This window comes from Aedes aegypti, chromosome 1 (assembly GCF_002204515.2).
Source record: "Aedes aegypti strain LVP_AGWG chromosome 1, AaegL5.0 Primary Assembly, whole genome shotgun sequence".
Classification (NCBI taxonomy): Eukaryota; Metazoa; Arthropoda; class Insecta; order Diptera; family Culicidae; genus Aedes; species Aedes aegypti.
This window is the reverse complement of record NC_035107.1, coordinates 215,378,157-215,402,625: the sequence shown is the minus strand read 5'-3', so window position 1 is coordinate 215,402,625 and position 24,469 is coordinate 215,378,157. Positions and strand designations below refer to the sequence as shown.

At 37.5% G+C, this 24,469-nt stretch overlaps 1 protein-coding gene across 1 annotated transcript; it reads right to left on the bottom strand.

The window, feature by feature from the left end:
* Window positions 1-65: 65 nt before the first annotated feature.
* On the bottom strand, window positions 66-24,260 carry LOC5574625 (protein D3). Its single transcript, XM_001661491.2, has 2 exons — window positions 23,666-24,260; window positions 66-477 (listed from the first exon to the last, which is right to left on the bottom strand). Exons 1-2 carry the CDS (start codon window positions 24,160-24,162, stop codon window positions 336-338), a joined length of 639 nt encoding a protein of 212 aa, XP_001661541.1. The 5' UTR covers window positions 24,163-24,260; the 3' UTR covers window positions 66-335.
* Between the last annotated feature and the right edge of the window lie 209 nt (window positions 24,261-24,469).

Genomic DNA, 24,469 nt, shown 5'->3' with positions numbered 1-24,469 from the left:
CTTCAAACTTCCGGATAGTTAAGAATGAAAGGCGTGTGATTGAAAACACGAAAACGATAGCGATGTTGCTTTTTATAGATTGTATTTTTTTTTATTTATTCGTGCACTGTGTGATTTTTTATTGCCAAGTGGTGCCAAAACAGGTGGGTTTGTACTAAGGCGGCACTATTGTAGTGTTTGTGTATTGCGATATTGTTCCGGTCGCCAAAACAGAGAAGTGAGTGGTGAATTGTGATGGTAACGGGCCGGGACGGGATGAGGTCGACGAGCCCGTTGGAACCTGGAAGCGAGCGGCCTAGGCGGAAGCATCATCATCGTCGTCTTCGTCAGTGTCGTCACTTCGTTTCCGTGAGCGTAGCGTACACCTGTGGAACGTAGTCGTCGTACGTAGCCTGGTAGAAGTTTCCGGCAATCGGGCTACCGAGGTGATATTTGGCGGCAAACTCGTTGACACGGAATTTGGCTCGGTTCGGGTTGCTGTGAAGGAGATGAGAATGGTGTTAATGGGATTATGGGCACAGTAAAGATTTTGTTTTTTTTTTGTTTTTATAACACTCGTTTAAATAGGTGCAGACACATTCGACAAACTTCCAAACAAGTTTTCGGTATAAAATGAAATTCGGGCACTCATAAAAGAGTTCAATAAAGTAAAACATTGCAAATTTCAAGGAAAGTAGCTTTAGTTTACATTAAAGCTAAGTATGCTGTTTCGCTCAAGAAAAGTAAAAATTTCTGCCCAAGAAATGGTCAAGAAATTTCCTACAGTGACCTCCATTTGAAATGACATTTCTTTTCAACTGCGTACTGCGATCAAAGAAAAATGCTTTTCTTGAGCATTTCTTGCAAGAAATTTCCCACGCATCGAGATAGGCGATTACTTTTCTGTTGAAGTGCATACTTCCCAATAAACTTAAAATAGTTAAATCGACTTGCCTACGGCTGAAAATCCCTTCAATAAAAAATAATTCAAATTAAAAAAAAATCTTGAACAGCGATTTTTTTTTTAATTTGAATTATTGGAGTTCATCAAATGGAGTTCGAAAAAAAAACAAAGATTATTCTTTATGAGTCCTCCACGTTATTGAGCCTTTAAAACTCTTAACATTTGAACGGTGGGTGCAGATTTTGTTTCCGTAAAATGAATAATTTTAAATAAATAGAAATGTGTGGACTTTTCATGATTCTTATTACGGGCGCTTCCTTACTTTTGCCTCGTATTCCGGACACTTCGATTTGAATTCCGGACAGCTCGTTAAAATCATAAATAGAAAATTCAAATCATCAATTGAAATCGGTTAACCACTTAGCAGACGTATAAGGAAGTTGTGCATTATAAATTTGCATAGATATCTATGGAAAATGTTTATTAAAACGAGCCTCAAAAGTAAGAACATTTGAGCGGCAAAAATTGAAACATTTCGTGTGAAATGTTTCCCATACAAAGTTGAGTGTCCGGAATATGAAGCTGTCTGTAATATGAATCTAGGACAGGACGTGACAGCTCAACTAAGACTGCCCCGTTGTTTTTCAGTCAATAACCTTGACGATACAGAAACCAGTGCTACCAGTATCCTTGTTAAGTAAATCTTGTAAAAAAAATTATATATCAAGACTCATAATTTTGTTGTTTCTTGCACGCTTCATTCATACAATGAAATAGAGGATGCTAGCGTATTAAAAAACCAGGTATATACAAAACGAGCGATATTTTTAGAGAAAATTGAAATAATTTCCATTACATTGGTTGCAATTATGTATTTTTAAATTATTTTAGCATTGTAAAAACACATGCGGTAAACATAAGATCGAATATAAATGGATTTGAAACAAAAAGATTTCATGAAAAATTTCCAAACTTATGATAGAAACTCTATTTTATGAACTAGCAACACGGTCTGGCTAGCAACAAAGTGCCCTGTTGCAATTCAACTCAACGATGTGAAAGTAGGCCTTTGCCAAAACGACCAATGAGAAGTGGTCTTTTTTGACAGGCAATTGGTTTCATTTTTGTACTATGACCTGACACGTCTTGTCTTAGATATGAATCGAAACGGTATTATCGCGCGCACAGCATAATACCGTTTTGATGGTGGCTGCGTTTTTGAGCGAGCTGTCAGTTTTTTTTCGGTTCTGTATTTGTTTCGATTCAGCTGGTGAAATATTGAAAAGGATGATGGTGCTATGCCACCCGAAAATTATTCTGGAGGAAGTTATAACATAGTGATTTTTGTGATCTTATGAAAAAGGACAATACAAGTGAGAGTGCATGTGAAATTAGGCTTTTAAAATGCTGCGATCGGGCGTGTTCTGTGTTCAATTGAGAGCAGAAATCAGTGCGCATCGTACCTTCGTGCTGTGCGTACACGAATTCTCTCTGCTCTTGGAAGTTTTCTTAAAAACTACCTAAAGCAATAAAACAGTACTTTTCAGTGCTACACAAACAGTACTTTTCAGTGCTAAAATTAAAAACGGTACTTTTCAGTGCTACTTAAACAGTACTTTTCAGTACTATTTTCTCTACTATTGATCCCTTTACGATCCTTGTTTGGACCCGTGCCTTCGATTTTTCGTTGGACCCGTTGGCGAAAGCTAGCGGTGGTAATCCTTCTTGGACACCGTCTAGGGAAAAAACCTTTCGAAGGTCACGTCTTTCTCGTTTATTAACTAAACATGGTATCAACAACTAACAAAAGGAAGGGTGAATCTCTGAATTCACTACTTCCTTCCAAAAAAGTGGGTTTTAAAACTGTCACTACACGTGGCAAGAATGGAAGAAAGGACGCTTCCCCGGAATGCGAAGTTTCTTCCAAGGGTGAAATGAATAATTGTATTGAAATGAGCAATCAGTTCGATGCTCTAGACAAATTTTCCGAACACCAAATCGAAGCAGCCTCTAGCCCAGGCTCTTTGATTCAAGTGAGGAAGCAAAGAGTGCCGCCTATCGTGGTCAGTTGTTCCGAATTTGGTGGATTTAGGCAGGAGATCTTGAACTCCATTAGGGGAATCAAGGTTTCCTTCCAAATCGCAAAGAAAGGAGACTGTCGCGTTTTGCCGGAAACTCTTAAAGATCGTGAACTTCTTCTCAGATATCTTGAAGAGAAGAAGCACAAATTTTTTACTTATGACGACAAAACTGAACGTTTGTTCAAAGTCGTCTTGAAAGGTCTCTCAAGTGACTATAAGTCACCTGAAGAGATCAAAAATGGAATAAATGGTTTACTTGGATTTTCCCCAGTCCAAGTAATCATTATGAAAAAGAGAACCCAATCTGGCATTGTTCGGAAAGGGCTTTCTCAAGAATATTATTTAGTTCACTTTAACAAAAAAGAACTAAATAATATTAAAGCTTTAGAAAAAGCTAAACTTATGTTCGATGTCCGTGTGACGTGGGAACATTTCCAGAAACCTGGAGGAAATTACCAGAACCCCACTCAGTGCCGTCGGTGCCAAAAGTGGGGTCATGGTACAAAAAATTGTCGCATGGATGCTAAATGCATGATTTGCGGAGGTTCTTCTCACGCTAAGGACGACTGTCCTGTGAAAGAAGATATCAGAAAGTTTCAATGCGCTAATTGCAAGGGCCCTCACAAAGCTAACTTTTGGGAATGCATTTCACGCAAAAGAGTCGTTGAGGCTCGTGCCAGGCAGATGAAGGATAATATCCGTTACGATAACGGTCGTTTCCGGAATTTGCCTGGTAGAGTATCGAACAATGCTCATTTTTCAGTTAACGATCGCTTGATCATGAATCATACCCATCAGGAAGATCATAATCATGCTCATTCACAAATTAATTTTAATCCGTCGGGTAGCCGTTCGAATCTTTCTATTTCGAATGTATCTACCCACGGTAAATCCTTTGCCGATATCGTAGCAGGTAATTTGAACTCTTCCCCTGTTCGTTCCATGAGTACCCATTCTACTTGTTTCAAATCAAATGGAAAAAACCCTACCGCCACAGGTAACTCCTACCCCGCTTCTTCGTCTACCGAAAATTCCAATGGGAAATCATCAGATGATATGTCTGCCTCTGATTTTAATTTTCTAACTGAACAATTGAATCTAATGATTGATGCAATGTTCAAAGCCACCACTATGACTGAAGCAGTCCAAGTAGGTGTAAAATTTACAAATCAAATTGTTATTGGATTACGTTTTTCTAATGGATCCAAATAATAATTTAAATATTTTAAATTGGAATGCTCGTTCTCTGAATGGTAAAGAGGACGAGCTGTTTAATTTTCTTACAGCTAATAACGTGCATATAGCAGTTATTACCGAAACTTATTTAAAACCTGGATCCAAACTAAAAAAGATCCTAACTTTTTTGTTTATCGTAATGATCGACTTGATGGGGCATGTGGGGGAGTTGCAATCATCATTCATAGGCGTATAAAACATCAACTGTTTTCGTCATTTGAAACTAAAGTTTTTGAAACTTTAGGTGTTTCTGTTGAAACACAGTTTGGTAAATATACTTTCATAGCTGCCTATTTGCCTTTTCAATGCTCTGGACAGCAAGTTAATTGGCTTCAAACTGACTTGCGAAAATTGACTCGCAATAAGTCAAAATTTTTTGTCATTGGTGACTTTAATGCCAAACATCGGTCATGGAATAATTCTCAAAGTAATTCCAACGGCAGAATTTTATTTGATGAGTGCTCTTCAGGATATTTCTCAATTCAATACCCTGATAGCCCTACATGTTTTTCCTCTTCTAGAAATCCATCTACGATTGACTTGGTCTTAACCGACTCTAGTCATCTTTGTAGCCAATTAGTTACTCATGCTGATTTTGATTCTGATCATGTCCCTGTTACATTTCAAATATCCCATGAAGCGATTCTCAATCCTATCAGCTCCACTTTCAATTATTTACGAGCCGACTGGAATATATATAAAACGTATGTTGACTCCAATCTTGATGTTAACATTTCTTTAGAAACTAAACTTGATATTGACAATGCTCTTGAAACTTTAACAAATTCCATTGTTGAAGCCAGGAACATTGCAATTCCAAAATGTGAAGTAAAATTTGAATCCGTGATTATAGACGATGATCTTAAACTCTTGATCCGTCTTAAAAACGTGAGGAGAAGGCAATTTCAACGCACTCGTGATCCTGCTATGAAAATTATATGGCAGGATTTGCAGAAAGAAATCAAGAAACGTTTTGCAGATTTAAGAAACAAAAATTTTGAAAATAAAATTTCTCAATTGGACCCCGGCTCTAAGCCCTTTTGGAAATTATCTAAAATCTTGAAAAAACCTCAGAAGCCTATACCGGCATTGAAAGAGGAAAACAAATTATTACTAACTAATTGCGAAAAAGCTCAAAAACTTGCTATGCAGTTTGAAAGTGCGCACAATTTTAATTTAGGACTTACTAGTCCAATTGAAAATGAAGTTACTCAGGAGTTCGAAAATATTCTCAATCAAGAGAACGTTTTCGAAAATGCCTGGGAGACTGATTTGGAAGAAGTGAGAACTATTATTAAAAAATTCAAAAATATGAAAGCTCCTGGCGATGATGGAATTTTCTACATCCTCATCAAGAAACTTCCAGAAAGTAGCTTATCATTTTTAGTTGATATATTTAACAAATGTTTTCAATTAGCATATTTTCCTGACAAATGGAAAAATGCTAAGGTTGTTCCAATTTTAAAACCAGACAAAAATCCTGCAGAAGCTTCTAGCTATCGTCCAATCAGTTTGCTTTCCTCCATCAGTAAACTTTTTGAAAAGGTTATTTTGAACAGAATGATGGCCCACATCAACGCAAATTCAATTTTTGCCAATGAACAGTTCGGATTCCGCCATGGACATTCGACCACTCATCAACTTTTACGTGTAACAAATTTGATTCGTTCCAACAAATCTGAAGGCTACTCTACTGGTCTTGCTCTTCTAGACATAGAAAAAGCATTCGACAGTGTTTGGCATGAAGGTTTGATTGTAAAATTGAAAAATTTTAATTTTCCAACATACATTGTTAGAATAATTCAAAGTTATCTGTCAAATCGTACACTTCAGGTTAATTATCAGAACTCCAGATCTGAAAGACTTCCTGTAAGAGCTGGTGTTCCCCAAGGCAGCATTTTGGGACCAATATTATACAATATTTTCACATCTGACTTACCTGAGTTACCTCAGGGATGTCAAAAATCTTTGTTTGCGGATGACACAGGCCTCTCCGCCAAAGGACGAAGCCTGCGTGTCATCTGTAGTCGATTGCAAAAAAGTTTGGATATTTTTTCTTCATACTTGCAAAAATGGAAGATTTCTCCTAATGCTTCCAAAACTCAACTAATAATATTCCCACATAAACCAAAAGCTCTTTATTTGAAACCTTCAAGTAGACATGTTGTCACGATGAGAGGGGTTCCAATAAATTGGTCAGATGAAGTTAAGTATCTAGGCCTCATGCTAGATAAGAATTTAACTTTCAAAAATCACATTGAGGGCATTCAAGCCAAATGTAACAAATATGTAAAATGTCTCTATCCCCTTATTAACAGAAAATCAAAACTTTGTCTTAAGAACAAGCTTTTGATATTCAAACAAATTTTCAGGCCAGCCATGTTGTATGCTGTACCAATATGGACTAGCTGTTGTAATACCAGGAAGAAAGCTCTGCAGAGAATTCAAAATAAAATTTTGAAAATGATTCTGAGGCTTCCTCCCTGGTATAGTACCAATGAGTTACATAGGATATCTAATGTTGAAACATTGGAACAAATGTCAAATAAAATAATCAATAATTTCAGGCAAAAATCGTTACAATCTTCTATTGCCACGATTAATGCGTTATATGTTTAGGTTAAGTTAGGTTAAGTATATTAAAAACTTTTTTTTTCTCTTATAAGCAGGTGAAATCAACTCACCTGTAAAAAATCTGAACTGCTACGGCAAATGAAATGTAATATGTTGTTAACAAAATGTTAATAAAATCTTAGATTTGTTTTATCAAATTAGGATGATAGTGTTGTCTAATAACACAGAACACCTAGATATAAGAAATAATGAATGTAATGTTTGGAATGATACTAATAAAGAAATTAAAAAAAAAAAAAAAAAAAAAAAAAAAAAAAAAAAAAAAAAAAAAAAAAAAGAGAGCAGAAATGATGTTTCGGAGATCTGGCGGCTGTCGGATAAATAGCGTGCTGGACGTTGAACGGTGGACCATTATGAATCAGGCGCTTTTATCAAGAAACGACAGGTATCCGGTGAGTTCGTTCTCTTATAACAAGAACCGCATTTCAGATGTTATGATCGTCGTGTTCAGATTTTCGCGTTCATTGAGACATAGTTCATCGATTTTAGGGACGGCTTTGCCATTTTAGCCGGTCGCTAGTTGCAGAGTTACGCGTAGTAGCCGTTTTCTTTTTGTTTTTCAGGACCGCTTTTTTTTTCTTAGGTTTGCGCGTTTTTACCAGTTGGTTTATTATTAAACACTCGTTCTTTTTTTATAGTACAATCCGATGACCCTAGAGGAATCGGTGCAGATTTTTTTAATGTTTAACAAGCGTGAATTAAAACGGTGAAACGCGTAATCAACTTACTTTTCACAAAATAATGCTGTTTTCTCTCTTGATGACCGGCATTCAAAAGATTAAATTACTAATAATTAAACTACAAATTCCCCAGGTCCATAGCCAGCTTTTCAGGCGAATCCTGACCTAATACCCCTTTTAACCCCCAAATCCGTAGCAGTTATGAGGGTGTCGCTGAGTCGGAGGCCTCTCGTTAAGTAAGTGCTACATCAACATTTCCTTCCCCAATCCCAAGTTACGGTAAAGAATGGCGTGGCCGGGAATAGCGATATTTATGGTTTTAATATTCTTGTTTAAGATTGAATCAAGGTTAACTCCCAGCCTTGTTCCTGAAAGCGGTCTAATGAGACTATCAAACAAACAACATAAATATTGCTAATATCCAATCTACGAAGTATACCGTAACTACGCTAACGCATTCGTAGGGTTTTGGCCTGCTTTGTATGAAAATCTGAAAATTGGCACAGAATCTTGTAGGTCGAATTCCTCTTCGACTTTTCAAGTATTTTATACTGATAATTTATGTTACACAACATTCACGAAGTGATGTGGGTGTAGTCAAATTCGAGTAATACTACAATTTTCGGAGTTTTCCGAATATTTAATTTCATAACACATACTATACTTCCCTATGCTTGGCGTTTCCCACTCATTTTGTACCAAGCGTCACCGTCAAGAGACCTGGCCCGGGTCCCCCGATGCCCAAATCCGGCACTGGGTTGTCCCACACAACATGGACATATTTTTGACGTTCGATAACGTTTTTCGGCAACATATGGGGGTACAATTCAAAAAACGAAAAATTGAGCATGTAACGAAAAGTGGTCAGGTCTTGACCGCTAATAACTCAGCCATTTGTCGATAGATTTTCAATATTTATACACCAATCGATCGGAAATTTATCTACGCGTCGATTCAAATGGAGGACACTATTGATTATTGGCAACAAACTATTGAAAAATCATTAAATGTTGAACCCTTTCTTATCTAACCAATCACGTTCAAGCACATTTTTGGGTTCCGCTTCCCACTATAAAAGCAAACGGGTCCCTGCTTCTTCTGTAACCGTTTGTTACAAATCGTTAGTCTTTTTTAATTTGTGTTATTTTTTTATTTGTATATTGTCACGTTTCTAGTGTTCAGTGGTGTTTAGTACAGGGTTAGTAGATAAAGGGTTAGTAAATGTTATCAATGTTAGTAGATTGTCAAAATGTATAAAATATGATTGTTAGTAGATTAGTAGAATTATTAAATTTGAATTACAAACATCGAAAAATTGCATGCAAGCTGTGGGTACAACATAAACGATAAGTGGGCCAGCAGGCGTATTACACGCAACAGGTGGTAACAACCCCCAACCCATTATTGAGGAAATTGGGGAAGAGAGGAAAAACTAGACAAGAGGATTAGGCCAAATTTAAGAATCGCCATCGCTTCACTTTGTAAAAGGCGTTCGTGTGCTTAAGATCAATTTTGAAAGTGTCCTCAAAGTTTTAAGAGTGAGTAGTAACCGTATAAAATGGAAGTGAAAGTGTATTTCGTCAGGTATGATTGGACCTTAAATCTATCATAATCTAATGCCTATAACTAATGGCTAGAAAGTTAGTACGGCTAGATAATTCCTCCCATTATCATCACAGGACCTTTTTCATTACCGCTTAAATACCGCCATCTTGGCTGGTGTGGCGTGGCCTACCAGCAGCACACGTTTCGGCCTAGTAGACGAAACTCTGCTAAGCCTAACCCGTCAAGGATCATCGCTGACCTCAGGCCATTTCGGTCCGTTAAGGAGGTCCACAGCTCGGGGTACTCACCCCTAATCGTAAAAGAGCTTTCCCCTCTCGGCACGGTCATTCCGGTACCGTCCTGGGCCGTGTCGATTGCCGTCAAAGAGGGACGACGCCTTATTTAGCCAACCCCTTACGGCACTACGTCTACAGTGCCGTCAACGTTACCACCTGTCCGTCAAGCAACAACTCCGTCAGCAGCAACAGCGAGCGCTCGCAGGACATCAGGAGATCGTCGGCAGCAACCAGAAGCAGCAAATCGTACCGGTACGTGAACATTTTGATAACTACCCACAAAAACCCCCACAAAAACTAGTAGCTTGCAATAAACCAGTACCAGATAACCCTAAAATCCACATAGTTCAGTTTGCCCAATAAAACCCTAGAGATTCCCACCAACTTAGAGTTCTTTCAATTCACACACTACAATAGCCCTAGTCAGGTGACGGTACGCTGCACAACTTTGGTCGCGTAGCCCCTCAGCTTACCCAGTAGCAAGCCGACCCTGAGACCCAGCTCGAGGGATTTCTTGTTACTGAGAGATTGCCTGGTTCAGTTAATCAGTTACACTCCCCTCAGTCTTCTTTTGCGGTCGGACTGTGAACACGGTCGGGCGAGTCATTCTCGCTTTGCGTTTGCACCCGCGTCACAGTCCAATTTGTGTCGTCGGAAGAGGAAGACGCAAGATTGATTTGCGGCGGCGATGACGATGGCTTGGGCGCTTTTCCGAGCGGTGAACTACTGCCGCTCGGAAAAGCGTCCAAGCCGTCGTCATCGGCGCCGCAAATTTATCCGCGCTTGCAGATTTCGACTTTGAATTCAGCATCGGTGGTCAAGAAGCAAGCCCGCTAGGAACGAAATACTACAGGCCCTCTGAGTTGTCGATCCGAGGAGCTGCTGCTAATCGAGCGTCGGACTTGTGAAATCGCTCAAGATTTTAAGAGTGAGCATCGTTTGCAGATTTCGACTTATGCCCGGTAATCCACAACCCGTTGCTGTTGTGCGCCATCCACGTCACGTCATTTAGCTGGTTCGTCGTATAAGCAAATCGGCGCTTTTCAGGGCCATCAAATGTGTTGAAAAGAGTTAAAAGAATAGTATTTCCGACCTTATTACATCTTATATTTCTCAATCAATCTCATAGCTTCATACAAAATTTAATTTGTCATGAATAATTGATGGCACAAGCCATCCAACAGCTTCTTAGACTTGCCATATTTTATGAGAACATATGTAACAAAATTGCGACATATTTAGAATGCTTCTGAAAAGAAATTCTCATTGAACAATTTTCATCATTTTGGCACCCATGGATCAGAAATTTTCCTTCATACAAAAGAAACTTATTGATTATCAATAGCTAACCATTGAGTATTGGAAATTTTTCTACGAATCGACTCCAATAATCAAAACTATTGATTTTCATGAATAAACTATTGAAAAATTGATATATATCGTCCCCTTGATGCTACAACTAGATAACTCGAAATTTGAAATTTTTGACTTCAATATGTCAAAACATTTTTCTTAATTAGATCTGCAAAATATCCACAGGTCTTAAGCGTGTGATTCAAAATACACAAGTTAAAGATTATTTTTCAATCATAATCTCTGCGATTAACCATCACCTTGTTAAACGGTCATACTTTCAAAGTTGCACATCTCAAAATTTTGATTTTCGAGTTATCTAGTTGTAGCATTAAGGGGACGATATCAAGGCATGTCTTATTTTCTATACAAAAGCACATTTTACTTGTGTATTCCTAGCACAGACATCATTGCTCGATACTTAGCCACTTTCGTCATGCAAAGGGAAACGCCCCTTTCGGTCTTCTTCTTACTCCTCTTTATTCTATCGTGTTCAGTCAAAGCCAATCAATGAGCCCCGCGCACATCAGTCAATCGTCGACCAGCAATTGGAGAAGGACTCCAATCGGACTAAATTTTACACATTCGTCGCTGCCGCTGCTTCTGCTCTTGTTTATTCCCAATCCAAGCTAAATGCTGCGGGTTCCGTGAAATCGCTCATCATGGCCATGGGCATCCAGCTAGACCATCAAATTCGTGGAGAACGCGTCTAGAAACCTTGAAAATTGTCGTCGGAGGAGTGAGCAAACCAACGAAAACAAGGAAGCACAATATTACCGACCGCATTTCGATTTAATCGTCTTCGGTCATCTTTTGGTGTGTTTCTGTCTAACAATGGATTGACAACCCAGTTCGATCGACGGTGACTAGCCTCAACCGTCCTTTTCAGGACGACCATTTCATTTTGAAAGAGTTGTGAGAATTTTCCACCGTGAAGAGCGACATTACTGGTGATTGGATGTGATCAGGCGTTGCAGAATTCGCTCTCATTTGAGAATGAAGCACGATCAAAGCAAGCAAAGAAAAACATCCCATCTGTTGCGGTCCACGATCGTCATTGTATCGCAAGGTGTAACAAGTCTGATAAATGGAAGCAGCGAGCGAGAGCCCCAACGAGAGAGCGATGATAAAATCCATTTTTCTCGCTTGTTTACCGTTGGGGATAGGTGTTTTTCTTTACTGGCACGATAAACAATCCACGAACTTCCAATAACAACAGTGTCCCCCCGGCTTGGAGCATGTTTAGAGGGGTTTTATCATGCACTACTATCCCCCAATCTGATCAAACTTGTAGCAGTATACGATAAACAGTCTCTCATAATGTGCAGCATGTTATGATAGTTACAGAGAGCGATACGTGAGAGATTCTCTCAATTTTCTCAGGATTCAATCCCTGGATGTGATTGATTCAGATTTTGGTCAGTAATTTGCATGCAATCATTTATCACGGCTAAATAATGCTTCTCGAGAATCACAGTGTCAAGAAATAAAATTCCCATTGTGCGCGCGCGGACAATCGTCGACAGTGTGTGCATGAGTCGGATAAATCGCGAGAGACACTTGAATGAAGAATCACGGTTTGCCTCGTATTACATTGGCGTGTACAGGTTGGTATCCTCAAACAAACCGACCAGTAAGGCCACGCTCGCTTCCTTCAGAGCCATGACGGTCGTGCTCTGGAATCGCAGATCGGTCTTAAGGTGACACGGGAGACCATGTTATTTTCCCTATCTTTTGTCTCACTCTAACAATTATCATCAAAACTTTGCAGAAGCAAATCTCTAGTTTTAGTGAACCGATTAAACTGAAAAGGGTTGTGCACTACATATATGTAATACTAGTGATTCATTTTTCGCATCGATATATTCAGTGGTACTTGAGATTAACTTTTCAAATGGAGAGGGTGATTAAAACACCGTCCCGTGGCCTTAATCAAGAAGTCCTGATCGATTTCACCGCCAGCAACAACGATTGCTGTGGCGCACAAGATTCGCAAACTCTACACCTGTTATGAATGTGGAGCTGGACTTGTCAGATGATTATGGTGATATTTGCGCTGCCGAGATCACTATAATGAATTGTCGGGCACTACTGGTTTGCCTCTACATTTCTCCGGATACCACAATGAAACAGAAGAAGTTCTTCATGGCGCGGAACTTCTTCGAGTATCAGAAGGAGACCATGCCAATCATCGTGACAGGTAACTTCAACATCGATTTGAGCAAAGAGGAATACACAGAGTTAGCAGACTTCATGGACAACCTCAAACTGGCTTCGGAATCCACTAAAGCAACCAATCTTAGTGGATCATGAATGGACCTAACGTTCAACCGGTATATTTGTTTGGAGAGCAAAAGTTACCGCTCATGCTTCATCTTCCATCGACCGGTTCTATCGGTGTTGAAGTGTTAACCGAACCAAACAAATAATAACACTCAATGTCCATAATAGATCAAAATTGACATGCAACAAATAGTTTGAAAATTGATTAGATTTTTTGTCAGTACCTAGAAATTTTTCATAAGTTCGTGACGGTCCTAAATCAGGAAATAGAAGAGGCTAACGTTATCCAACGTCAACTTGGCGGTCGTATCTAGGAAATAACTTCTTACTTTTTACAACTTTTTTGCTCATCAAATTAGCGATTTGATATGTTGCAGAAAGTTGTTCTTAGTTTGAGGTGAAGATGAATCGAAGCCAAACCTCATATTTTCAAGATCACAAATCTGGAGAACCGAATATCCATTTAAGCTGAAAACTTAATCGATTGGTCATCACCAGCAAGTGACCAATCGATTAAGTTGTCACCTTAAACGGATGTTCGGTTCTCCAGATTCGTGCTCTTGAAAATTTTAGGTTTGGCTTCGATTCATCTTCACCATAATAAACAGTAACCTCATATCAGTCTCACTACAGATTTCCGCACCGTGTGACACAAAAATGAACCGCGTTTTGATCATCTTCATATTTTTCTAGGAATGATTTCTTAGTAAAAAGCAAATTGTGAAAGTTTCATTAAGATTTTAACATGTTCCCACCCAAGTAACACCAAGCATTATAACATTGCACGAATTCTGCTGCATATCAACAATACTGATGTGACATTGCTTTTATTCGACAAATTACAAGAGCTGTCAAGCAAAAGAGCATTAACGCTACATTACAAATGTATCAATGCACTAATATTACTTTATGAATTGCTTGGTTGCTTTATAATCATTCTTGCATTAGTTCGACTATATCAGGGCCTTTTTCCACTTTTAAATTACTTTAATGGTAGGTTAACGGCAATGCAGCTGCTTTACATAAGCAATCATATCATATCATATAATGCTCCATGGTTACTTGGGCACTCTCTGGAATTTTTTGAATATTCGTATGGAAAACTAGTTTGGAAACTTCACAGCCCATTTTCAATGCCTACTTTTTACAAGTGGTAGAAATGCTGTTCAAGTAAGTTATTTTTACTTCAAATTTTATAGAAATTGATTGAGATTTGGATAAGTTATGGCTATGGGTTTTAGACGTGAAAATTGCAATTTTAGGGCGAACTTTAGTTGCATGGAATTAAATAAATGAAATCTTTTTTTGCTTTTCTATTTAAGGGCGTAGCTGAAACTACCATAAAGATGCTTTGAGTTGTATTAGTTTTTGTATAATTATTCGGTACCGTAATTCGGGGTGTAGTTGATCATTCATGTACCCACATGTATAAACTGTCAATAGAGCTATGATTTGATTTCAATTAGCACAATTTCTGTGACGTCGTATTACCTGATGGCTGATCTTCATGTTCCTAAGTTCGGTTTGACATTCAAGATAATTATACCATGGAAAAACGGATTTTTTATGAAATGTTTGATGAACTGTGGAAGGGTTCTTCTCCAAACAATCGACAATTGACAGGGCTATATAAAGACACCATTTAAATAAACTATTTCTTACATTGCATATATGTTCTGTAAATCCAGTTTTAAATTTTCATTGTGGATAAACAATCATTTTCTGAGTAAAAATGTATTTTTTTGTGCGCGAGTTGCTAATTTCAAGGAAAATTGCATATCTTTAGGCGTTTAATGTGGTGTGTTCTGAAATTTCCAACATTGAAATTCAAAATTGACCGATATATCATTGAGTTGTAAGATTTCTGGGACTTGTTCCAGATTCAGTGACCCCAAATTTAGTGAATAACATATCTCTTTAATTGAGGAAACTTATCGCAATAGTTGATCAACTCCACCCCGGAATCAAAAACTTCACTTTTTGATTTAAAATATTTTTTTTAATTAAGTGAACATTTCGTCAACATTTCGTTTGTATAATTCGATAGATATCCAACCAGTACATGTTTTAAAAATATTTGGACAATAATACATGAATTCTACTAGGAGTTATAGAACAGAATAGCTCGAAAGTGATCAACTTCACCCCATTTTACGGTAATTAAAATTGGTCCATAGCAGTGCAAAAGTTTGTGCCACATATTATCTCACTGAAAAACTTCAAACTGCCCTAAATCCACATATTACTGTTGAGTTTGAAAAAATATTCCTAAATGTGTGAAAATCATCAACATTCCACGATTTACCTTAGTTTTACGAAAAACTGCTATGTTTTAATATATTACAATTAATCCTGTTTTGGGAAAATTTTTGGTCAAAATTTAGCGTGTATTTTCCAGCAACCATCAGTTTACGGCTGATATAAATGTGTTTTGTGTTGCGGTCTGCGAATTTTTGATCAATACTAGCTTTGAACATTTGCCCCACCAGTGGAGCAAAACTTCGTTTAAGGCAATCGATTTTAAAACTGTTATAACTATAAATAGGTAAATATTATGACAAAATTCAGGGTAAATATTGTGACACAATGATCAGCAAAATTTTATTCAATATTTTGAAGATTCGCCGTGTAAACTGTTATAGTCGTGCTTGAAAGTGGTTGCATATACACTTTGATAAATTGTTTTTGGACTACGAATACATGAACCTTTAACTTTTTCCTTTCGGATCCTGCTAAATTTGCATCTTCATTTTCCCCCTTTCTGAGATATCGACAATTGAAAATTTATGGTTTTGTGAAGAACAAATAAACAAATGAAAGGATTTAATATTTTTTTCATCAACATGCGAGTATCAACTAGTTTTAAAACTTCACATAGTCTAGGAGAAGACGGAACTTTAGAATTTTAAACAAAAATGTTATGAGCAATAAGTCACTTTTTCATGGATCCTACCCTGAATCATTGAAAATGCCATAGCAAGGACTACTGTAACAATAGACTAAGTTGATGCCTGCGGAAAAGTTATTCAATTTAAATATTTTTACATACTTTACATATATTTACATACTGCCGAAGACACATTAGATATAAAAAATCATTTCCATACTCCAAAAAGTTCCTCCTAGGTTTGCGATCTGACTCAATGTGCTCTGGCGGCAAGTAGGCTGTACCTAATTAAGGCCCAAGTAAAAATGGAGCAAATGTCAAAAGTGAAAAAGCAGTTTTCGCAGTTAAAATCGACAAATGGAAAAAAATAAAAACACACAGCTGTTTTATTTCCAAAATAAAAAGGCTGTGTGTTTTTATTTTTCCGGATTTGTTTATTTCTAGAGCGAAAACTGCTTTTTCATTTTTGACATTTGCTTCATTTTTACTTGCACCTTAACCTTCATCCAGCCCTAAGACAAGACTTGTAAGGTCAAATTACAAAAAACGAAACCAATAGGGTCCTGAAGCCCTATCTCAATTTTAGTGCTAAACGCTTAAGTTTAGGCCAAAAACACATGTTTACTCAATTGTTTAATGTTTTTCTTCTGTTCCTCTGTTCCTCTGTCAAAAAAACATTAGATTTTGTCATGGCCCTTGGCTCAAACTCAAAATTTGAGTGCATTTTGTTTTCCGTGTCCCTTCCGAAATGTCAGGTAGGAACAACCCAAGTGTTAAAACTAAAACTCCTGTGGTGTTTTTGTCAACTAAGCGAACGTCAAACATGATCAAAAGTGTCAAGGTTCATGTATGTATCCAATTTTTAAATTAAAGTTTGAATATGATAAAGTCGTTATTTAAGCGGAAAAATTGCTAAAGTAGTTGCAGTTAGAGATGGGCGAACCGTTCGCGAACGGTTCAAAAGAACTAGTTCTTTGCGGTGAACGAATGAGTCATAATTCTTTTTTTGAGAACGGTAGTTCAGCAAGAACGGTTTACTGAACGCGAACTGCGAATGAACGAACGCAACGAACGTGGAGAAGAAAACCGTTCGGTATGCCTTCTTCCAACGTTCTCGCCGAACGAACGGCATAGAAAAAACGAAGCGAATGAAGAACGCTACACTCCGCTCTTGAAATGCCCTGCCCTTCCTTAGTCCACAAGATGCTGTTTATGATTCGGTGCGACGAATGAGCAACGAATGAAAAGTGTTTGTGTGATAATGATTCGTCGACGCTTCGCTTTAAAAATTTCATTCATTGAATATTTTTGTTTGGATTAGCTGGATAAAGTCAAATACGTAGACGGACAAGGCTTGGCGCGCAAAGGAAAGCGCAAGTAATGAGCTTATTATTTTCATTTCATAATTTATTTTACAATAAATCTCTTGTATACTTTAAAATAAATGCATTCTGTTGGATTTTCTCTAGTCAAAATTTTCTAATTGATAATAGAATCATAATTTAGCATAAAATTCCAGCGTTGAGTAAAAAATCTTTCATGAGTCATGAATACATCATTTTAAAGGCGAAAATAATAAGATTTTTTAAAACCGAAAGAACGGTTCAAAAGAACTAGTTCACTTTCGAGAACGGAACGAACGCGAACTGTTCATTGAAAAGAACTGTTTTGCCCATCTCTAGTTGCAGTAACATGCTTTTTCGTATTATTAAATAGAAACAAGATTTCATTAAACATTTTAGGACCCTATTGCCTGTCGAAAAAGACCACTTCTCATTGCACAATGGTCCGAATCGTCCATTTAGCAGGAAAAAGCTGTTTTCTCTGTTCTAGTTGAGTTTAGATGTTCGATGTCTTCAGAGAAGTTATTCGTTATTGAGTTTTGCATCTTCTAAGAAAAAAATTGAATAGGGTGGCCTTTACTTAGATATAAATTTTACCTCAAACGTTTTTGTTTGATGAAATTTGTGGCTGCGCTCTTCTTCTTCTTTCTGGCGTTACGTCCCAACTGGGACTTAGTCTGCTTCTCAGATTAGTGTTCTCATGACCACTTCCACAGTTATTAACTGAGAGCTTTTTTTGCCAACTGACCATTTTTGCATATGTATATCGTGTGGCAGGTACGGCTGCGCTCTTATGCAAACTTTTAGAAAATATTATTTTGAACAACTTTGTCGATACAAATTTTCTTTTAGCAGCTTTCGAAAGGACATACATTAGGCAACGGTGAGAATGTCATTTTTGTAAATATAGAAAATTCACTTCAAGAATAGACTTGAACTGAATCTACACCTGTTTCATTTGCAACTTAACCCATATCCGCCAGCGTCCTAAAAATAGGACAGTACTTGTAGTGCAAATATCTTGAAAATAAAGAGGCTTAGGAGAAAACTGTCTTCTGCAAAGTTGATCACAGGACTGCTGACTTCCACTTGGTAGCTATTTTAATTCAGAATTAACTCACCAGGTGGTGAAACAACTTTCCAGCTTACAAATATTTGCTTCGTTTATATCTCAGTCCAGCGATAAGATACAAAATTGGTGTCTTCGACAAAGTTGAACAACTAAATAATACCTATTCGCATAGAACCTTATAAATTCGGAAAACACTCCCAAGATGGCGCTAGTGAGCCAAAACTTTATTTGCTTATATCTTAGTCCAGTTATGAGATACAACATTGGTGTCTTCGATAAAGTTGATCAACTAAATGAGAACTATGCGCTCAAAACCTTATTTATTCGGGAAATACTCAAAAGATGGTGCTAATGGTCGAACATTTTGATTGTTTATATCTCAGTTCAGTGATGATATACAACGTTGGTGTCTTCGACAAATTTGTTTAACTGAATGAGATCTAGTCACCCGAAAATTAATTAGTTCGGAAAACACTCACTAGATGGCGCTAGTGGGCAAATATCATATTTGTTTGCATCTTTGTTCTGTTATGAGATACAAAATTGGTGTCTTCGACAATGTTGAACAACTAAATGATTCTTAGGGCCGATTTCTTCACCTTCGCTTAATCCGTAAACCACGTTTACCCATACGATTAAACCAAGTTTAAGGCCTAAGCGGTGGTGAAGAAACCGCTTATTAGTCACATAAAACCTTATAACACTCATAAGATGGCGCTAGTGGGCAAAGATTTTATTCGCTAATATCTCAGTCAAGTGATTAGATACAAAGTTTTTGTCTTGGACAATATTGAACAACTAAATGAATCCTATTCGCCTAAAACCATATTAGTCCATATTAGTGGTTAACTATTTATTTATTTTTATATCAGTCCAGCGATGAGATTCGAAATTGGTGTCTTCGACAAAAGTGTTCAACTAAATGGGATCTATTCGCCCAGAAACATAGTAGTTTGGAAAACTCTCCCAATGTGGCGCTCGTAGACAAACATATTATATGCTTATATCTCAATCAATCCATGAACTGAACTCCAAGGGTGAAGGGCGGCTGTCAAATGAGAGTAAAATTGAATAACCGCCAACCTAAGCCCAGAATCAGTTTTATGGCTTAACGTGGAAAAGTAAAAACTATTATTTGCAGTAATTTTGCGCTTGAAAGAAAAAAAAGTTATTTACTACGCGCTACTGCAGTGCGTTGTTGCCAATTTAATCAGATAATTCTACTAAATTCCCAAAATGAATGTTTTCGAGAAATTTGATTACGCCTTCACCATTGTTTGGTCGTAATTTTGTATGATTGTTTACTTTTTAAAACCAGCGACGCGTTGAGGTAGCAGTAAACAGCCTTCCTTGCTGAACTCACTCGGTCCAAGATTTGTGACATTTCAGCGGGCACGCTTCCGTATGCTACCCAGGTAATCTGGCCCGCTATAGTGTCAAAAATCTTGGACCGCGTGGATTGGGTTCTATCGGTGGATAAGACCATATGCATCAATGATGCAGTAATTTCAACCTTATAGACGAATAATGTTGGCTTCAAATTTTCACGTCTGTAAAGCATGTAATAGTTGTAGTCCGATATTTGACTGTCATTGGACTGGAGGACTAACTTTTGAATAGCACTAACGAAATTCTGATATTGCTAAATATATATTTCGATTGCTGTCAGATCCGAGCCACTTTGTACACTAATAACTTAACCCAGAAAAAATATTTTGATTGTTTTGTTTTCATTATCAGCTGGCAAGTTTTATAGAATGTTTTTTTAGACTATTTTTAAACATCTGTCGGTTTTTTTTAAATCAAAATATTTGACGTAAGATTTTATTTTGTTTTTGGTATGAATGGTGTAAGTGTGCATAATTGTAAATGTACATGTACAGTATGGCCCATAAAAAAATGCGAAAATTGTTTGAACGTGAATATAGCATCCACAAGCGTTATTTTCATTGTTTTTGATGGTGAATGTAATTTCTGATTATTGTAGTTTCTGACACAACTTTGTTACCCAGGACAATTTTTGTCATATTTTTCTTACTGTATAATGTAATAAAGCAAATAAGTTCAAAGGTTTTGTCCGCCCAAAGCTAGAAACAGCGTCTGATTGTCGTATACTCTGGTGATAAACTTTCCATCTTAAAAAATCACATTTTATTGTTGAAAATTTTAGTTTGTTTGGTATCAGAAAATGGAGGAGTTCTTAGAGAACGTGTTTTTCATCATCACAATAAAATGTTTTGCCAGGGTCATAGTTTTGAGGTCATTTGCGTCTTATAGGTTTGGTATGCTTTTATTTTTTGTTAAGGTTGAATTAAAAAATAAATAAGGAGGCCTATAACAGATTTTTGAGGATGAAATTCGTTCCATCGGTTAGAGACAACTTATATCAATACTAGCTCATAGGTTTTGATCAAAACGGCGCCGCTTATCACATTAATATGGAGGTTTAATCAAAGCTCTCCAAAATGAGCCGTTTTTTTCGAAAATATGTTTAAGTCTCCAATTACCCAGGTATGAACCAATTCTATCATTTGATATGGGCGTATGCTGGAGACAAAGCCTGTGAAGAATCCCACGCCATCATTGATGTTTTAGAAGCTTTCATCACACAGATATTGAACTCCACGTCCGCATGATAAAATTTGAAGGTATGCTTCCAATTTCTCTCTGGTAAGGTGAAAGTAACAGATAAAAATCATATCCAAAGCGAAAAACTGAGTCTTAATAGATTAAACATTACAAGTAATGAATAAAATTTATGTTTCATTCACATTTTCTATGTAAAATCTATCATAAAACATGATATGACCATTTTCGCATTTTTTTATGGGCCATACTGTATAGAAATGTATGTATGTCTGTATCTTACTTACGTGGTAGAGCAGAAAATTGAATTGAAGTCACTAAATGATTTAGTTCTGGCATGCATCTTTCGCCTCTGAAATTTGTATTCTTTGTGTTGCAATTTTTTATCAGAGTAAGTCCATAAATTACGTCACGCAAAGTTTTGCCATATTCATCCTCCTCAATTTTCCTCTGTATCACACTTTTTGTATGGATTCCAATTTTTAGGTGGGTAGTCACGTTTCCTTGTAACCCCCTCCTCCTCTTCTGTACGTGAGGTAATTTATGAATTACCCCTCACCAACAGTTTTTTTTTCGACTTGTTTACATTGTAATGGGTCAAAGAGCATGAAAATATATTTGATTAATCTCGAAAATAAACTTATAGAACAGCTAGATATGGACGACACACTTTCAAGAATATTTTTGGATCCCCACCATAGACTTGAAATTTTTTGGTGAAATAAGGTTTAATTTAATTAATACGACTATGAATTACAAAAACGGAGCTAAATTCCAATTGTGAGATACCTTGGGCGTTAACGGGTTAATGGAGAAAGATGAAACAAAAAAACAGTAGAACTAAAATGTCGATTCGGATCATTGTGCATTGGTCGTTTTGGCAAAGGCCTACATCGTTGAGTTGGATTACACCAGGGCACTTTGTTGCTAGCCCGGCAGTGTTGCTAGTTCACAAATTAGAGTTTTTATCAGATGTTTAAAAATTTATTTATATTCGATGTTAAGTTTACCGCATGTGTTCTTACAATGCCCAAATAAATAAAAACACTTAATTGACAGCAATATAATAAAAATTGTGTCAATTTTCCCCAAAAATAACGCCGGTTTTGAATATAAACTTGATATATAGAAAAAACAATACCATCCTCTATTGCACAAAATGAATGAAGCGTACAAGAAACAATCAAATTATGAGCCTTTATATTTGAGTTTGTATCCTAGATCCAGCTTACATACTTTTCACATGCTGGAAAACATCCTAAATTGTTCATAACTGATTTGTTTCTTGATGGATTTTGTTGAAATTTTCAAAACTTACCCAAAACCAGTTTATGGTCCGAATAAAGTAATAATATAGTCCAGGTGGTACCGGAGATAATTCGGGTTGTCTAGGGCTACCAAAATAGACCATATCATCTGTTCAAGCGATATCTCAAGAATCTAAAAGGCTAAAAGGTAGGTGTCTTCGGCAAACTTGTTCATCAGATGAAGAGCTATCTGGCATTGACAAACTTGATTTCGAATTCATCCGATTCAACTGATTTTGATACGGTTTTCACTAAATGCAATCCAAAGGCTTTTAGTTTCATATGCTGGTACAAGTGGACCAATTTATTTTCTATGGCCGGAGTTCTTTCGGTGTCCTCCTGTGTCAGGTCGGGTAAAAAATCGGTCAACTTCCTTTGAGCTTCTTGAGATATCTGTTGAATAGTTGAAATAACCATATTTGGCATTCCAAGATAATCTGGAAAAACCCCAGATCTACCTGGACCATATTTCTAATTTTTTCGGGCCATAAACTTGAAGAGTTTTACGGTAAAGTTTAGAAACAAATTCCATCAAGAAACAAATAAACTATGCACATTTCAGTGTGTTTTTCAACATCTGAGAAGTATGTTGGCAGGATAAAGGTTAACATTTTTACGCCACGTAGAAAATGGTGTTGTTTTGCGTTCACAAAAGCTGTAAAAGTGCCATTATATTTACCAAATGTAATATTTTAATCAGTTTTAATCGGTTTTAATCAGTAATAGGATTGCTTTTTAAAAACTTTCCAAATTATTACCTACAAAATAATTACTATCAAAATGAATGACGGGCTGCTTCGCCAGAAAATACAAGATTTCCGAGCACTCACTTCTGCAAAACTCAATAATCACTTTTTTCCCCTATACTCAATTATGAATCAGCATACAGTTTAATGACATACTTTTGCGTTAAGGCGAAGTAGGCTGTCATTGAAATTTGTACGCATTGTTGATGATTGTTGCTAATTCATCTCACCATTACGAATCAAAGGTAATCAGTTGGGTTTGCACTGACACAGCTGAAAAAGTATCAGCATATTTTATGCATGTTAGCGCGTACAGTGATACTTTTCCAAGTCAATATAAACTATTAAGACTATGTTTTATCACTGCAAGCTGAAAAGTCATCATTATTGTCAAAACGAATGACGGGCTACTTAGCCTTAAACTATTTACGGACTGTAATGAAATGCAGTTACTCTGTTTTAAATTTCATTTTGCACTTGCTTGACGTCGAATACCGTAAGAGTAATTAAATTTCCCCAACAAACACATTGCACACCTTTATAACTACAGTTAAATCTCCCTGACTTTATATTTCATATCTCTATATCGAGTTAGAGAACCACAGTAAAATTTAATTTGCATGGCTCGATGGTCGCTAGAAACACAGTTGCACTGATTTTGTGTTCCATAACTCGATTCCATTTGACTTCATTCACGATTTCAATTCAACACAACAAACCTCCCAAAACTCACCGGTTGCTCAGCTTCGGTTCACTCCACCGCATCCGGCCTCGACTTTGCTTGTACACCAGAAACACGTACCGATGCAAGCCGGAGTCTTGGGGCGGTGCCGATCCGATATATTCGGCCACGGTTTCCCCGGCGGCCACATCCGATCCGGGCACATTGATCACCACCCAGTGCTTCCACTCGCGCATCTTCGGTTCGGCTCGGGTCGGTGCATCCGGATCGGTCATGACCAGCGTGTACAGGGCACCCGGTTCCGCTTCCCAACTGACGGATGGCTCATCTTTGACCTGGGTCGGTGTGAGTTCATTGCCGAGGTTGACTTCCGCTCCAGCCGAAGTGTACGACACTTTCACCAGGGCGCCAGGTGCCTTAGAGAGCACATCCGGTACGATTTCGTTGTCGGTGAAAGCTTTGGCGACGGCCGGATCCTCAGCCTGGGAGACGACGATCATCGTTCCGAACACGGTCAGAACGGCAAACAGAAACGTTCGCTTCGTCATGGTGACGGGACGGGACGGGATGATGCTTGTCGTCAGGTGCAAGTTCCAAACGAAACTGATCGGGATCGTTGAGCGCAGATCGGCGGATGAAGCGTGCAGCGGAAAAATTGATGCGAACCGGTTTATAAGCTGATTTTTGCTGGTGTGTGGAGAGCTTTCGAGTGTACCTTCGTAGGAAAGTGAGCACCGACTTCGATTTCATGGGAACTTAATTTATTATTCTAAGAGAACATAATTTATCTTTTCCGAAATATTTTATATTATTCCTTCTCCAGTAGTGGAAAAAAAAATATAATCCTTGTTCTAA

Excerpts from the sequence above, each read along its gene's own strand:
- LOC5574625 (XM_001661491.2), bottom strand. The coding sequence starts at position 24,162 with ATGACGAAGCGAACGTTTCTGTTTGCCGTTCTGACCGTGTTCGGAACG. Across the intron at positions 478-23,665 it reads GAACCGAAGCTGAGCAACCG|CAACCCGAACCGAGCCAAAT; the intron begins GTGAGTTTTGGG and ends TCTCCTTCACAG.